This window comes from Diabrotica undecimpunctata, chromosome 1 (assembly GCF_040954645.1).
Source record: "Diabrotica undecimpunctata isolate CICGRU chromosome 1, icDiaUnde3, whole genome shotgun sequence".
Lineage (NCBI taxonomy): Eukaryota > Metazoa > Arthropoda > Insecta > Coleoptera > Chrysomelidae > Diabrotica > Diabrotica undecimpunctata.
In genome coordinates this window covers 66,374,427-66,391,735 of record NC_092803.1, presented here as the reverse complement: position 1 = coordinate 66,391,735, position 17,309 = coordinate 66,374,427, and the positions used below count along the sequence as shown (strand labels likewise).

General features: G+C 33.6%; 1 protein-coding gene across 3 annotated transcripts in view; it reads right to left on the bottom strand.

Annotated features, from left to right (window-relative positions):
- Ctl2 (Choline transporter-like 2) overlaps positions 1–17,309 on the bottom strand; it is a 151,091-nt gene that overhangs the window by 17,920 nt on the left and 115,862 nt on the right. For all 3 annotated transcript variants that reach the window (XM_072543839.1, XM_072543857.1, XM_072543849.1), the window contains 2 exons: positions 13,413–13,647; positions 5,353–5,527 (listed from right to left, as the gene is read on the bottom strand). In XM_072543839.1, the coding sequence (XP_072399940.1) occupies positions 5,353–5,527; positions 13,413–13,647 (410 nt within the window). The remainder of the gene's footprint in view (positions 1–5,352; positions 5,528–13,412; positions 13,648–17,309) is intronic.

Below are 17,309 nucleotides of genomic sequence, written 5' to 3'. Positions count from 1 at the left end.
TCAGCTTTAAGAAGGTCATCTTCTCCAACACTACTGTCACTCTTCATCACTTTGTACATTGTTTGGGTCTATATTAGAGTCGTTAACCTCCTCTCACTCATTGGGTTCATCGTCATTCTCCAAATACCACTAAATAACTCGTTGCTCAAAATCTTTTTCTTCGAACTTAGCTCTTTGTATGTTCAGATGTTTTGATGCATTTCCACTACTCGTAGAAGAAATATCCCTATGAGCCTTAAAAATAATAAAGTGCATTTTTGGAATTATTACCACCAATGCTAATTATCTTTCAAACACCGACTTGTACCTTATAGTTGCAGAACATATGCTAATCGTGGTTGCTCGCGTTACGTACTTCGGTAGTTGATGAAATCATATTTGAGAGGGAAGAAACCGCACCTAAAACATTGTTGCCAAAATTCAGCATAATATGACACTAAAGATCTCAGAGGCCGGTGTGTCTATAACTCCAAGGGTTAATAAGGATATTTGTGATTTGTGGATTTTAGAAAAGCATTTGACAATTTCAATCATGAATAGATACTAGATATTCTGCTAAAGACAGGTATTGACAACAAGGATATTCAGATTGTGGCAAACCTATACTGGATTGTAACAGCAAGAGTAAATATAGGCAATGAACTTACTGAAAGTGTGGAGAATAAAGGAGGTGACTAACAGGGGTGTATCTTATTCCACTCCTCTTTAATATTTACTCCTAGCAAATATTTAAAAATAATGAAATCTCTTTAGCTCCTCGGCTATCTTTTCTTTTTCCTTCCTATAGTTATATATATTCTATCATAACTGCCATTCTTATTGTATTTGCGGTCGGTCTGAAAACATCTGACCAGGTTTAATTATATCATTCTCTACAGTTTCTCAGCCATGATATTCTTCTTTAACAATTATTTTATCCTTAGTATTTCCATGCATAACAAAGTTAAATATATTATAATTTTCTCCTCTGGTGATACCTATTTGGGCCTGGAGAGAAAATTAAGGCTAACGGCTAACGTTGCATCAGATCAAGAGTGTGTGATTACTAATACTTAGTTTAAACTCACACGCAAAAGATTATTTACTTAGAAATCATCTCGAAACATTCTAGACCATATAGTGAGAAATCAAAGACAGTACATTATGATTAATACTACTACTACTACTAAGGATTTCCACAGTTTTCACTGTCTTCCTTCACTCAACCGTTTTCTCCAATTTTCCCTGTCATTCCAGTCTCCATCTCGCAGGGTTCTTTTCTCCATAGCCTCGTCGATTTCATCTCTGAATGACCTTCGGGGTCTTCCTCTCTTTCTTCTTCCAATCGGGCTCCATTCTGTGATTTTGTTTATCCAGCGTCCTCTGTCCGCTCTTCTGACGTGGCCGTACCAGGATAGTCTCTTCTCCTCCACATTATGATTAATAAAAGATTCCAACTCAACAGCAACTCTCAATACAAAAAAAACGAAGTACATAGTAGTCAGTAAGCGTAAAATATTAAATACACGGCTTTTGGTTAACCAACAACCAATTGACCAAGTAAACAGCTGCAAATACCTTAGTAATAACATAAACAGGTAATGGAACCACTCTACTGAAATAAAGAACGCCTAGGATAGGTAAGATGAGCGTTCGAAGGTATCTTTTCAGAAGTCACGATTTACCACTTGGTACCAAAATCTCTATCATCAGATGCTATGTATTTTCTACGTTAATATGTAAAGTAGAGATCTGGACACTTTCTGAAGCTTTTTTAAGAAATCTCGAGGCCTTCGAGATGTGGTGTTACAAACACATCTTTAGAATTTTATGGGTAGATTGTGTAACTAACGTTGAAGTCCTTCGTAGAATGAGCAAGGAATGAGAGAATATTAACACAATTAAAGAGAGTAAATTAGAATATCTTAAATATGTTATGAGAAATAAACAGAGGTATAGCTTGTTGCAACTTATTCTTCAGGGGAAGGCATTTAAAATGGGAGCACCAGGGAGAAAAAGAATATCTTTAAAACCAAATAAAGTGGTTTAATACGTCTACAGCCGTATTAATCGCCAACATCCGGAACGGATAGATACCGTAACAAGAGAAGATAACAGCAATCAAGACATCTAGGAGCCAACATCAAGTCAAACCATAAGCCCTGATTAGTAAAATAAAACTCAAGTTAAAGAAGATACGATGCCGTTTTAAGAAAAATAAACTCGTAGAGAACAAACCAAATTTTGGATATGTTGGAAGGAAGACGAAAGTTCAAAAATCAAGATATATTATTACGCAGAAGGATAACTAAGGACCAATGGGTAACAACACAATGCGCGAAAATACAGCTACTGCAAAATGGACACGATTCGTTCAATATTCCCAAAAAAGTTATACATGTGCTACAGGTTTATACAAGCTTAGAAGATTCGAGCGTTTGACTAATGTCCAAGGCAAGTTATTATTAGGTATAGAAGAAAGAATTACCATGTGGAAGAGATATGCGGAAATAACTTTTGCAGATGAGCAACATAGTACTGTTAATGACACGGAATGCCAAACAGGATCTGCAATAAGAAAGACCAAACAGGGTAAAGATGTAGGGCTTGACAAGTTTGTATAGAAATCTTAAAAGTTATGGATGACCAAGAGTAAAATGGTTAACGGGATAAATATATCCAATAACCATGGTTATATTTAACAAAATCTATATAATTAGTAAAATTCCCCAAAGCTTGTTAAATTTGACTTTCGTAATTATATCAAACAAGTAAATGTGGAAAATACAAAAACTGTAGAATGATTAGCCTAATAAGCTGTTGAGTTAAGACCATTTTAAAAATGGTACGAAGCAGGATATATACAAAATGCGAAGATCAAAATTTGGAATCCGCGATGCTTTAGGTATATAAGACGCTCTTGTCGCTGTACAAGTTCTGATTCAGAGATGTAGACATAATGTCAACTGCGACTTATATATTTGTTTTGATGACTAAAAGAAGACGTTTGACAAAGTAAAAATAATAAGCTAATAACAACACCAATCTAATGTGCATCTGTATATACTACAAGAGACAATCATCTCATCCAATTCCACTCGCCAACTACCTTCTGACCACACCATTGCTTAGAAAACTAAATAAAGATTCTCTAGATCTCTCCACTGCTATAAACTAGATAGAAGTTACTCATTTGTATAAAAGTCAGAAATTTGGTAATGTAAACTAAATATAGGGAAAGAGTGCTCACCACTGTGTCATTTTCATCTCTTTCAACCATATTATTTATTGTTATATTGATAACATATTGTAATAAATAAAGGAAGTTAAAAAATCTACTATAACTAATTTTCCAATATTAAAGTGGATAACTGGTTAATAGAGACAATCTTAATAGTAGACAAGGGTGCATACTGTGCTTGTTATTTCACATATACTTTAAACATTTTTTCACACAAGCGATGTACACAAGAGGAAGTCTCCATCCTCACATGTTATATTTTTTCTACATTATTGTACGGAGTAGAGGTTTTGACGGTTTCCAAAGCTTCTTTAAAAAAGCTCGAAGCTTTCTAGATGTGGTGCAATTGCAAGCGCATCTTCATCAAACGACTAATGCACGTAGAATGAGGAAGGAACCAGAGATCATTTATGAAATCAAAAAGAGCAAATTAAAATATCTGGGCATATTCCGAGTAATGAGCAGAGATATATTGTTCTTAAAGGTAAAGTTTTGGAAAAAAACCAAGGAGAAAAATAAAGATTGTCTTACTATTTCACCTCTTACCCTCATTTCTCTACTCTAGTCGTTGTTTTACGAGGTAACGCAAATATAGTTTTTATAAAATATCAATAATTTGTAATGAACATAAACTCAGTTTTATTTGAATTTATTTTTGAATCATTACTTAGTTGTTCCGTTTATTAAGTGTTAAAATTATTGCTGAAATTACCAGTAAGATTGGGAGATTCAAGTCTTGTAAAACAACTAATCAACCCTGACTTATGGAGAGAAGTAATTTTTGTAAAAAGATTAGAACTAGTCCAACCGTATGCTCATCTTTGGAACTAAGAAAAGCATCGAGAGGTTATCCCAGTCTAAGCATTTTCACAGAGGTATCTGTTGAAAGTCTTAACATACCATCAATAATATATAACCATATTCTGTTTGTTTCCCATATATCTTGTCTCAAATAAAACTAGTCTAAAATGTCCGTTTTTCTTATAACTAGATACATGCTGTCAAAATTGGTATTTTTCGTATCTAACACACTTTACTTTCGATAAAAGGCAGGCATACTGTATACCTGGAAGTGTGTCATTAAGTTTTATTGTTTCCGGAATTCTTATTTAAACGGTAGTTTATGAAAGTTCGTTAAATTCGTTAACTAAATAAAACTCTCTTCGTAAATCTTAGAAAAATAAAGAAAAAGTTAATCTCAGTTAAATGCGTTTTATAATAAAGTATTTTTGTAATTATGCTAGATAAAATTAAAGTACTTTAACCTTATCAAACATTATTAACTACCAGTTCTACTTAGAGATTGTTTCGACGAAGGATTCTTCAATCCAAGTCTTCATATTCAGGCAGTTCCAGCCTCTGGCTCGCTAGTTATAGAAAAGAGACAATTCACAACAGTGCCTTTAACTCCTAGCCAGTCATCTTTTTGCAGCTCTGGATAATTCATGTGCTTGAGGAGACAGTTTAAGGAAGGCATGTTATGCCTCTTATATATGCTCTCCTCTACGACAAGAAGACAGAGATCTACAGCACGGACTTAAAGAAGTTTAATGAGTTCCAACCAGCCCTCGTACCTGGGCCAGTTCTCGTCGACTTTAAGAAGGCGGAACACATCGTCATAAAATAACATCTCCACTTCCAGTAAGTCCTTTGGAGGAACGTATAGAAAATGCCCAAAGTCCTAGTTTTCTACACCAATAATCAAGTTATGAAGGAGAGTAGTGAAGATATGATTCTCGACAAGGCAGTTAATAGCGCTCAAGTCATCCAAGGTCTTGGTACTCCTGCCTTCATCACAATAAAATAAAAATAGTAAATAGTCTTTAAAAATCCTAACGGGAAAAATAGTTGTTAGTGGAAGTGGCGTTAGTAGAAATGGATTTTGTGAAGTTGTGTTAGTGGATCCTGTCCTAGAAATGTTATTAGTACCACCATCTGTATTTTAGACCTGTAACTTATTGAATGGTAAAATTGTGTTTGAATTTAAAAAGCTACCTGGGGATAATCCTGACTGCTCATAGTAAAGCTTTATAGATGTGTATATAATACTACTGATTCTTCTTATGGTAAACTATCAAAAACTTTTATTTAAAAGTTATATCTCGTATGTTAACATACTAAAATGTACTTACGTCTAATCCAGAGACTTTGTAACAATTGGTACTCGAATAATATCTGGTTTTGTACAATGGTTTCCCAACAGTTGCGAGATATACACCTACTGCAATGGAATACGCTATCACACCGAACTGTAGAATCCATGGTAAAATAGGGAAGAATAATGCAGCTGTCACTGATCCTACAGCCCTAAGAAAAATGAATATTAAAGTTCAGTATACTGCCAAATGTCAGTATAGCGTTATAGAAAATGTTAGTGAATGAAAACGTAAATGAGATATAAAATCATAAGGTTATTTTTTTAAGCTTAACCGGATGTATATCATATTAGTTAAAAACTTGTAACATCGAAGTAACAACTTCTGTTGTAAGTGGTCTAATAAAGTATAACCTGCCACATCCAAAACAATGGGGCGACCGACCGATCCGGATATGAAAAAATCTGGATATCAAGACTATTTCAAAATATGTAGTTGTAAACGGCCTGAAATTTTTACAATACATAGTTTATAGCGTTTTAGACATTAAATATCAGGAATACATACATTACATAGAGAAGAATATAAAATAAAAACCAACACATTATAGTTTTAAGCTGTATTTCTGTTCTTATAAACAAAAATTAAACCTTTGTAAACTTAGTACATCCATACTATATGCTCCATACTAAAAACAAAAGGTTACACAATTTTTTTTTATTGTAGGTATAATGGCTTTGGCATAGCCAATTAGCCAATTACACAACTTACACATTAGTTTTTAAAGAAATTGGTTATTTTCTGCTGCTTTCCACACCGTACACGTTTTTTTGAAGCCATGTTTCTCATCCTTTTTAAGAGCATCACGTCACTTGCACAAGTATCTTCTTGACTTTCAACGTAGCACAGTAGATCCTCGAACGACTTGAATGTTCAATATATCGCCGTCTGTTAATTCGTTCTGTTCGTCTGCACTCAATAACTTGTTAACATCGTCTTCCTTCATTTTTTCACATCCCGGCAGGTTCTTTACCAGTTCAGCGATCTCTTCTTCGTTGAAAGTTTCATTGGTACCTTCCTTTGGATTTTCTTCCCTTCACTCATCGGATGTTCAGATGTTTTGTAGTCTAACAGCTTCCTCCATGACCTTACCATTGTTGTTAGTTTTATGTCATCCCATGCTTGTGCCACCCACATCACCACATCTACTATGTTAAATTTTTTAGAGTCTCTGTAACGTTTTCTCGTTTATCCATTTCAAGCAATCAATGCCGTCAGTAACTTTCGTCGGTAGACACATTTTATAGATTCTATAACACCTAGATCCATAAGCAGACAGAGGGACGTCACATTTGGGGGCAAAAAAAAAGACACTTTATTTTGCCATCTTTTAGTTTTTCTGGGTCGGGATGAGAGGATGCATCGTCCAACAGCAGGACTGCCTTTCTCGGTAGATTATTTTTTGCCATTAGTTTTTCAACCTTTGTTACAAATTTATTGTGAAACCACTCTTTGAATGGAAGACTATTCATCCAAGCACTCTTTTGATGACAGTACCAAATTGGCAAGGGAAGAAAAACCTAGGTTTTTTTGACTTTCCGATAAATCCTAGAGGGAGTTTATGAGATCCTGTAGCGTTGCTGCAGACTAAAATTGTCACTCTTTCCTTTTTCTTCTTGAATTCTGGTGCATTGTCTTCTTGTTTTAAGGTCAGATTGTAGGTCGGCAGCATTTTATAATTGAGACCTGTTTCGTCACAATTTTAAAGCTGGTCTCCGGTAATTCCTTCTTCTTCTAGTAAGCTGTGGAAGGTTTTTTTGAAGACTTCAACAACTTCTGCGTCCTCAGACAGTTTCTCACCACATATCTGCAGCTTCCGCACACCGTACCGATTTTTCCAACTCTCCAACCATCCTTCACTTGACTGCGCGGAGCCGTTCATATCTTCGAAAAATTTGTTTAGCGAACTGTCCGGATATGGATAGGTCCGAATGTGGCAGATTAGACTGTATTTAATTAAGAAACTAAATTAAAAATCCAGATAAATTATAATAAAGTTCAGAACGTGTACGTGAACTTTCCTTGTCATCTGTATGTATTAACACACTGTAATTGCAATTTAGATTTTATGTCATTAATTGTATTTTATCTTTCGCAGATATTAAACAGTGGTTTAAGTCGCCGTCGATGCCGTCGTTGCCAGGATTGACGTTAATTTTTATTGTATATATTACGTAGGATCTAATTTTACTTTGTAGGATCTAATTTATTTATTTCAAATATATTTTCATTTAGTTTAAACCTGTGTTTTACTGAGTCTGCTACCCGTTACAAATGTTTTCGGACTAATCAGTCCACTTTCAGTGGTTCGAAAAACGTGAATTTAGAAATTTTGACTGTTTAATACAAAAATGTGGTTTATATTACTTACTTTTGGAGTACTTGCGTAACTAACCGCAAAACCAAACAATGGTTGGGTTTAAATTGAAGATAAATAACATTTAAAAGTATTAAATTATACGGTAAAATGCGGATGTAATTGGATAACTAACGAGGAACCATATGTCCCTACTCGAAGCAGATTTTTTACATTCGCACGTGAGTACTAGAGTTTGCCAACGAAATTTAAGATGACGGAAATAATAATTTACTGTTTCAATGACAATGACATGCGGGACAAGATTGATAATTCGTTTTTAAGAAGTAAACCAGGTAAAGCACCAGACTATTGATATGTAAATTAAAATTCTATATAATCAGTTTATTAAAATTGAAGACAATAGATATTACTGTTCTGAAGATTTTTTTCTGTGGGAATAAGCCACAATATAAGTTTACAATAAGTTTATTTTTTACGTCTCGATTTCCACTTCGGAAATCGTTCCCAAAATACAAACATTAATAAATTAAACAGTCAGTTGGCAGGTATCTGCTGTAGGACTCTAATGTGCTTGTTTTAAGTAGATATCTATGTGTTCCCTTAAAGTGAACTCCTCTAACATCGATCTCGTATCACAACATTTAAAAAATTATATTTCAATATGCAATCTAAGGATTATTAGACTTTGCTATGTGGTCAGTTTCAATTACCATTAAGATATAAGTATTTACAACATAGTTTAGTTTAGTAGTCACATTTACCTCTTCGAATTAATTATTTTAACGTGGAAATAGTTACTTTAAGGTTTTCACTGATGATGGTCTTATAAGACCGAAAACGTTTTGATTTTTTTTAATTCTTCATCCTATCATCATTATTTTCTGGCACATAATTCTATCAAATAACCATCCTTTTAACACTCTCGTTTTCTTGATAGTACTACTCATCGACCTATTCGTTTTATTCGCTAATTTCGAATTAAAAACCAAATATCGTCTTCTTCTTTTTATCTAGACATGACTCTGTCTGTTTTCAATGGGTCTCCAGTAAATTGTCGTTCCACAGTTTTGGTGTTTTTCCCACTAATAGTCCTTCTATTGGGAAACTTCCCTCGCCATCTTTTTACTCTATTTGTTGACATTTGCCATATATGATCGTTCCATTCTATTTTTCTCTTTCTTACACAATCCTTAATGTTATCCACTCTCCATCTCCGTCGTATATCTAACCTTCTAGCTCTGTTGCATATATCCCATAGTGTCTTACCATCAATTTTTCTAAGGGTTTTCATCTCTGCTGTTTCTAGCATTATTTTTGTTCTCTCTGGGTCATGTCTTGTTTTTGCCGAGTATGTTAATATTGGTCTGATGGCTGTTTGATAAATCCTGCTTTTCATTTCTTTCCCGATATCTTTATTTTTCCATATCGTTTTATTGAGGCATCTTGCGGCTTTTATCAGCAATTACCTACTCATTAAACTACTTACAATGAAGTCAGTCTGCTAAGAGATCAGGGCGATCTGTATTCTTCTTGTTGGATGGTCGGAAACGTCGCCGACTACCATGTATATAATAGTATTATATTGATCTCGGTCTTAGTAGGTTACATCTGTCCCATTTCGCAATTTTTTTAATCAGGACAGCTTTTTTCGTATCCAGTATTTCTAAAAGACACGTAAACTAGAACATTTTATTCATGGTATGGACGTTCAAGTCCAAGTTTCACATCCATACGAAAGTACAATCCATACATAGAGCATCTTGCAAACTTTTTACGGATTTCCAAATTCAATGAGTTATTAGATAATAAGGACTTGAATTTTTGATACGTGCTTCTTGCCTGTTAAATTCGACGTCTGATTTTGAAGGATGGGTCTAAATTTTAGATAATCTAACATTCAAAGTATTTGACACATCTCTTTCTCTCTCTCTTTCCATTGTTGGTTTAATACCAGTTGTGTTGGGCCGATATCATTTTTATTGGTCACTTTATATTTAGTTATGTGAATGTTTATCGACACTCTACAAGGCGGTAATTAATTTGGTATGCTGTACGCAATCAAATACCTTTTAAAAATCAATGAAGGACATGTATACAACTTTTCTGACTTTCCAACACCGTGAAGATGTGTTTTTATAGAAAACAGTGCTTCCCTAGTTCCTTGGAACTGCTCAAAATGTAAAACCTAAACCCAAACTGCCCTTGACCAATTATTGCCTGACATTTATTATTAATTAATTGAATTGAATTTGCAGTTTAAGTCGATTACCATACACAAATTATACTCTGCATGTTTTTATAAGTTCCCATATTAGGTAATATGGCATTTTTATTAATATTTATTAAAAACATTGCCCTTATGGTTTTTATTTATTTTCAACAATAAAAAAAAATTCACTAAACCCTGGCCACAGAATAAATAACAATCAGAATGCCCACTCTCAGATGCCGAATTTGAAGTTTGTCAGCACGCGATTGCCATATTTTAAACGGAAACATATACTCGAATTTAGAAATTTGTGACAAGCTACGACAGAACTGTAATTTAAATTTTTAGAGATTAATAATTTAGTACATTTGAAATAATTTAATCTATTCTTCAACTAAAAGTACGAATAAAATAGTGCATATTACGTCTATAGTTGTCGTAAATAAATTAAATCTGGTTAATTTTTTTATGCGCAAAAAATAAAATGTCACTGAACAGCACTGGTTCCGACTAAAACATGGCCGATTCCGTCTGCACGAACGAGATGCGCTTACTTATTTTTTCAAGCAGAGTGGGCATTCTGATTGTTTATTATTCTGTGCCCTGGCTATGCATTCACTTATGTCAACATACGTTGATTTTTCCATAATTACGTTCTATCCAGAGGTAGCTATGGAAAAAGACATCAAAACAATAATATTGTCAGTGTTTGGAAAAGTGTTAAGACTCATTTAAATATTTTATTTTTAATATTCAGAATATGATCTTATTTAGTTTTAAATCTTTTATTTAATCATAGTATATTAGCTAAGTATAATATGGCTTTAGTTCATCTTTTAAATTCTCGAACTCAAATTGGCTAATTAATTATTGTCAAGTTCTGAGAATTCACTTGTCTGAAAACAACATGTTTTTGGGAAACATTTATCAACCCAAACACTTCAGAGTCCTTAAGGAAACGTACCCATTCTTTGTGTAGAAAGTTTAAAATGCCACTTTAAGCTTAATTTACGGCTATTCACGGAGGTCCTAGGAACAGAAGAACCACCCCAATGGATTCGCGTACATACATATTTTGTTTCGTATGATCGGCCACTCTACACCAACCTCTCGTCAAGAACACAAGCAAGCAAACCAGCATCGGGTGTGCATCCCATTTTTACCCTTAGACCTTAGACTCCGAGCGAGGCCCAACCACAGACAAAAGGTAAGTGAATCTCATATAGAATTGACAATAAGATATTAAATCTGCCAATTGTTATTTGAATTACATTTTATTTTACATATCCATTTACGAACATTTGCTATTTCTCGCTAATTTACTTACAAACAAATTATTTCATTTTTTCGTTATTATTATTTATCGAATATCATTTAACCAGCGACCTCATTAAGTTTTATACAAAACATTTGGTCCTTCGAGCCGGATGATAAATAATTATAACTTCAATTCATTTTGTTTCATTTAATTAATTGTTTTTTTTTCTTTTCAATTTAACTTTGATTCGGTCCTTCGGCATTATTTTTAGACTTAATTTACATAACTAAATAAGGTCATATTCTGAATATTAAAAATAAAATATTTAAATGAGTCTTGACACTTTTCCAAACAGTCAGTTAATTTCAAATGTATTTTGTAGTATTGGTAAGCTTTTTGCCGTTTGTGGATTGTACAATGGATCGAGGTAAAGTTATCGATGAGAAAATTTGTTCAATCATTATTAGATTTTTAATTCTGGAAAATTAAATTCGGAAATCGCGAATATGTTGCAATTGTCACGCTGTAGTGTAATAAATATAGTCAGAAGATACAAAACTACAGGTTCGGTCGTCAGAAAGCCTAAAATGTACGAAAAAATACTATAACCGAAGCATATCGAAGGGCATTAAGACGCATTATAGTGAAAAACTGACGAGCAAATTATATGGAGTTAAGCGTTTTACGGAGTGACGTTATTAGAAGACCCGTTTCTAGATCAACATGTCACCGAGAGGCCCACAAATTAGGATTTGGTACTTACAAAGTAAGTTTTATAGTTGAAAAAATTAGTACGAATTGTTTTTAATAAATTTCATTTTATTATTTTTGAAGTGTGTCTTGGAGACAGTTTGAGTCGCGCCATTTACAGAAAAAATGTAGCTTTCCATCCCGACTATCTTAAGAGAAAAGTCAAATTTCCTGCATCTGTCATGATCTGGGGCAGCAAATCATCTAAAGGCGTGGGAAAGTTACATTTTATCGATGGGATTGTAAACACGGACAAATATTTGAATACTTTAGAAGAATTTTTTACCGATTATGGAACACTGCTTAACATCAGCAAAAGATTTTGTCTTCCAACAGGACGGCGCAGGTTATCATACCTCAAAAAAGAGTTTTAAATGGATTGAAGACCATGGCATACCACTTCTAAAATGGGTTTCTGACAGTCCCGTCTTGTCCCCGATAAAGACTTTATGGCGCGAAATGAAAAAAGCTTTAAGAAAACATCCTGCCAGGCCCGTCAACGAATTGAAGAAAAAATTACAAGAAATATGGGATTGGTTCACATTAGAATTTTGTCAGAACTTGGTAAAAACTATGATTCGAAGAATTGTGGATGTCATTAAAAATAAAGGGGATGTAACTCAGTGGTAAACTTTCACATTTTTTTTGTTAATATTACATATTCAATGCGTGTTTTTTAATTTATTATTATTCTTTTTATCAATAGTTTTCGTTACGTTATAAAATATTTTCAATAATTAGGAAATTCAAAACTGTTGTTCGATGCATTAAAACTTCTAAAATTTACGCTGCGCTTTTATTTTTGTTCTCTAAAATTTAATTTTTTTATCAATCTAACGTTTGGTCAACTGATATGGTAAGGGACTCGTAAAAGGATATACAAAAGTACCCGTACCATACCTGATGTTGAGAAAATCAAGAAAAATGATGTAAAAGAAATAGATAATCCCATAATTCGATTCAAAAGCACAGAAGATCTTTTAATAAAATGGAAAAAAAACAATAAACACAACAGTTAGCTTAACCGTCGATATATAATAGTTATTTATGCACCAAGGGTGTTATTATGATGATTACTCCGGGAGAGCAACATAATCCAGCCAGAGGGCCTCTGACCCGAGGGATGGACTTTGCTCGATGGGCGTAATCATCCGGTTACACCAGTGATACATACAAGATTTTATTTTTTAATTTTTTATTTTTTTAATAAGTGTTTGAAGTAGTCTATGACAGTTGTTGATATTTTGACGTTTGTTGATTATATTATAAGTTGGATCTATTTGCAGTTATGGATTTACCAGAGAATATTCTAGAAAGTGCAATAAGGTAACAGAAAATTTATTGCGGCTTTAATACTGGCCAAATGTGTACGACAAAGAGTACAAAATATATACAACATGGCGTTATAGGCCATAAACATAAAAATAAACAAATAATATGCAAGTGAAAAATAAAAACTATAATATCTACCTGAATGTAGTCATCCCAGTAATACTTACTTGCTTCCTTCTTTAATTAAAGTTATGGCTAGCACGATTCGTTTCCTGAGAACAAGAAGTATAAGCAATATCACCACTAATACAATGGCTACTATTATTACGCATGTAAGCCACAAGTCCTTGGTTGTTTTTAATTGTTTTTCGCGCATTTCTTTTTCCTCTTCGTATTGCGTATCGGCATTGCTAGAGAGATCGTTTAGGGCGTGGTTGTATTGGACTATTGAGAAATATAATCCTAAAATATAACACGATTGTGTTAGAACACAACGAATAAAATGTAATATTTCAATATAAAGTAGCAAAAACAAACAGAGGTGGGAAGAAATCAATTGTTTTTGAGTTACAGAGGTTCAAAGTGTCGGTTTTTAGTTCTTTTGAGTAATATATATTTGTAAAATATAAAGAATTTTAGTAAATACGTGCAACTAACTTCAGGGAGTGATTCTACATGAAAAATAATGATAGTTTGTTAAATAAACTTATGTCCGGAAATGATTCTTTTCCGAGATACTTGGTTTTGAATTTTTTTTTACAAACTTAACTATTTAATAATTGCTCTGATATCCACATGGAATGCTAAGTAAAAATCATCATGGACCCACTAGTCGATAATTTACTTGATAATCATGGAGTTTGGAATTTAAGACGACAGAGTCTCTCAGATCATCATTAAAATAAATCCCTGTCAAACAAATAAAAATAACACTATAGCCTTGAAAATTAAAACATTGAACGTAAGAGGTTTACACCAATCTGGCATGCTAAATAACACTGTGTCAGAAATGTGCAGAATGAAGATTAACATACTGGGGCTTGGCGACGGACAATTGTCTGAATGGAAAATTTAACACCAAAAATGAAACAATATATTATTCCTGTAATAACAACTCCAGTCACAGTATTGATGCTGTCTCTCAACTCTCATTTAAAACTTAAAATTAATATAATCCAAGTATATGCATATATTGCAGACAAGAATGAAGACACCATAGAGAATTTCTATGAACAAATTGGCAATGTCTTAAAGCTGACTAAGAGACATGATATAAATATTATAATGGGAGATTTAAACGCTAAAGTGGGCCAAGGAGAAGTGGAGAATTGTGTGGGGCGATATAGATTCGGGGAGAGGAATAACCGTGGCGATCGGCTGGTTAATTTCTGTATCAATGAGGAACTCATAATTGCAAATACCTGTTTCGAACTACCTAAACGTAGATTATACACATGAAGGTCACCAGCTGACAGTGACAACAAAATAGACAGAAATCAAATAAATTATATACAGTATTGTGCGAATTAATGTGATCAAACAGAATTAATTTCTAAATATGATTTATTTAGGCCAAAGATAAATTTAGGTACACTTACATGAGATTTTTTCATTAATTAATATTTAGTATATCCCCCTTTTACTTTTATGACTTCCTGGAGTCTTCTAGTAATAGAATCCACAAGTTTTTTGCAATTGTTTGTGATTGTTCCATCTCTAAACCACACCTTAATCACTGCTTCCACCATTTTTGTTTTTGTTGTGCAGTCAAATTTTTGCAGTTTAGCCTTACATATTGCCCACAAATTTTCAAAAGGATTAAGGTTAGGTGAATTCCCAGGTCAATCAAGAAGGGTAATATTATTATCCTTGAAGTATTTCATCATAAACTTCGATACATGACACGGAGCTGAATCTTGTTAAAAAATTGCAGTCCCTTCGGCCTGTACTTTGTCAAGCTCTATAGCTAAGCGTTGCGCTAGCATGGCTTTGTACTTTTCACTGTTCATCATACCTGCAATAGAAGTCCCAGTTCCTGAGTATGAAAAACAGCCCCAGAATATTTTTTTGGTGGGATGTTTAACTGTTTGGTTAATATGGCTAGCTGAAAGTGACTCATTGGCTGCCTTTCGTACGAATTTTAATCGCTGGCCCTGCACTAGGAAGTGGGTCTCATCAGAAAATAACACTTTTCACCAATCTTCTGCACTCCAATGAGCGTATTTTTTTGCCCAATTTAATCTTTTTTTCGTCATAGGCGCTGTCGGAAGTTGTTTCTTCTGCGGTCTCAAGGCTCTCCCCCCTCCTTCTAAGAGACATCTGCGTACCGTTGAGTCATGAATTTTTATTCCAGTCTTTTCTAAATCTTGCTGGAGGTCATAACTTGTTTTTTTGGGATGAAGTTTGCTATCGCGCTAAAGAAAGGCTTCATCTCGAGGAGTAGTCTTCCGTTTTCTTCCACATTTTTCTTTCCGCTGCACTTCAAATGACCCTGTTTCCTTTTTTTGTTTAATTATTTTGTTTACTGCACCCAAACTTACACAACACTCCTTTGCAATGTCCCTCTGAGTCACTGGTGTATGCTTAATAAGTGTTATAATCCTTTCTCCTTTTCTAAGAGTGATATCCATATTAAAAAGTTAAACCTGATTGCACAGTTAAATCAACGAAAATACCACCCACTTGCTTATAACCTGAGATACAACAAAATATAATAATGATATAAAACACAAAGCACGTGTTTTGAACAATATACTAATAAGGTTTTGAAGTTGTTTTTTTTTACAAAACAGTTGACAGAACAGGCACAGCAGGTGTGCCAACTTATGAAAATTGAATTTCGATCTCTGTTCTCATTAATTCGCACAATACTGTAATCGTCAACGGAAGATATAGAAATTCTATGTTATCATCCAAAACTTATCCAGGAGCGGATATATTCTCCGATCATAATCCGTTTGTTTTGTCGATGAGACTGAAACTAAAGAATGTAGAGCACCCTAGCTCCAAGAAAATATCATGGATACAAGGCAGCTCAAACAAGACATATGCGGAAATAAAATTTAAAATACACGAGAACTTAAGTAAATTTAAAGAAGATAATGCAGAAACTCTAACTATTGGCCAAAAATGGGGAAAAATTCAACATGCCCTGGTGTCAGTTGAAAAAGAAACCCTCAAATCACTTGAGTAAAAAACAAAACCTTTGATAGTAGTAGAAATTCTTGAACTTATGGAAGAACGAGGAAAACATAAAGCAAAAGACCAGAATAAATACAAAAAAATTCAGAAAAACATTAGAAAAAAAAAAATTCGAGAGAGAAAAGAGAGGTGGCTCCCCCAACAGATGCAAGTAAATAGAAGATCTGGATAAAAAGTATGATAGCTTTAATTTACACAAAAAATCAAAAAATAGCAGGTTCTAGAGTATCTAACACAAGAACAAATATCCTTAAAAATGATAAAAGTAGATATTATTACTGATATGAAGGAAATATTGTGTCGCTGGACTAATTACATCCAAAAGTTATTTAATGATGAAAGAGAAGACTGTCATTAGAAACCATAGAGGATACTGGACCACCAATATTACGGGATGAAGTCATCTATGCCATCAAAAACACAAAAGAGGGCAAAGCTACTGGACCAGATGATGTGCCCATCGAATTATTAAAACTCATTGATAAAGATTTTATTGATGTAATTGTTGAACTCTTTAATCTAATATATTCTACTGGCAGAATCCCCAGACAATGGCTGCAATAGACCTTTATGGCAATACTCAAAAAGTCAAGTTCAACATTCTGCTCAGATCACAAAACAATAACTTTAATGCGTCACACACTTAAAACATTTTTAAAAATAATATACAGCAGAATTGTTAAAACTCTTGAATATTAAATTATTGACACACAATTTGGCTTTAGAAATGGTACGGGTACAAGAGTTGTTGATATAAATCAGGACATGTACTTTTTGTAGATTTTGAAAAGACATTTGATAAGGTTCAACATAAAAAACTTGTAGATATATTAAAAAGCTAAAATATTAACAGTCGTGATATGGAACTTATATCTAATCTATATTGGAATCAAACTGCCAAGGTAAAAGTTGACAACCAGAAC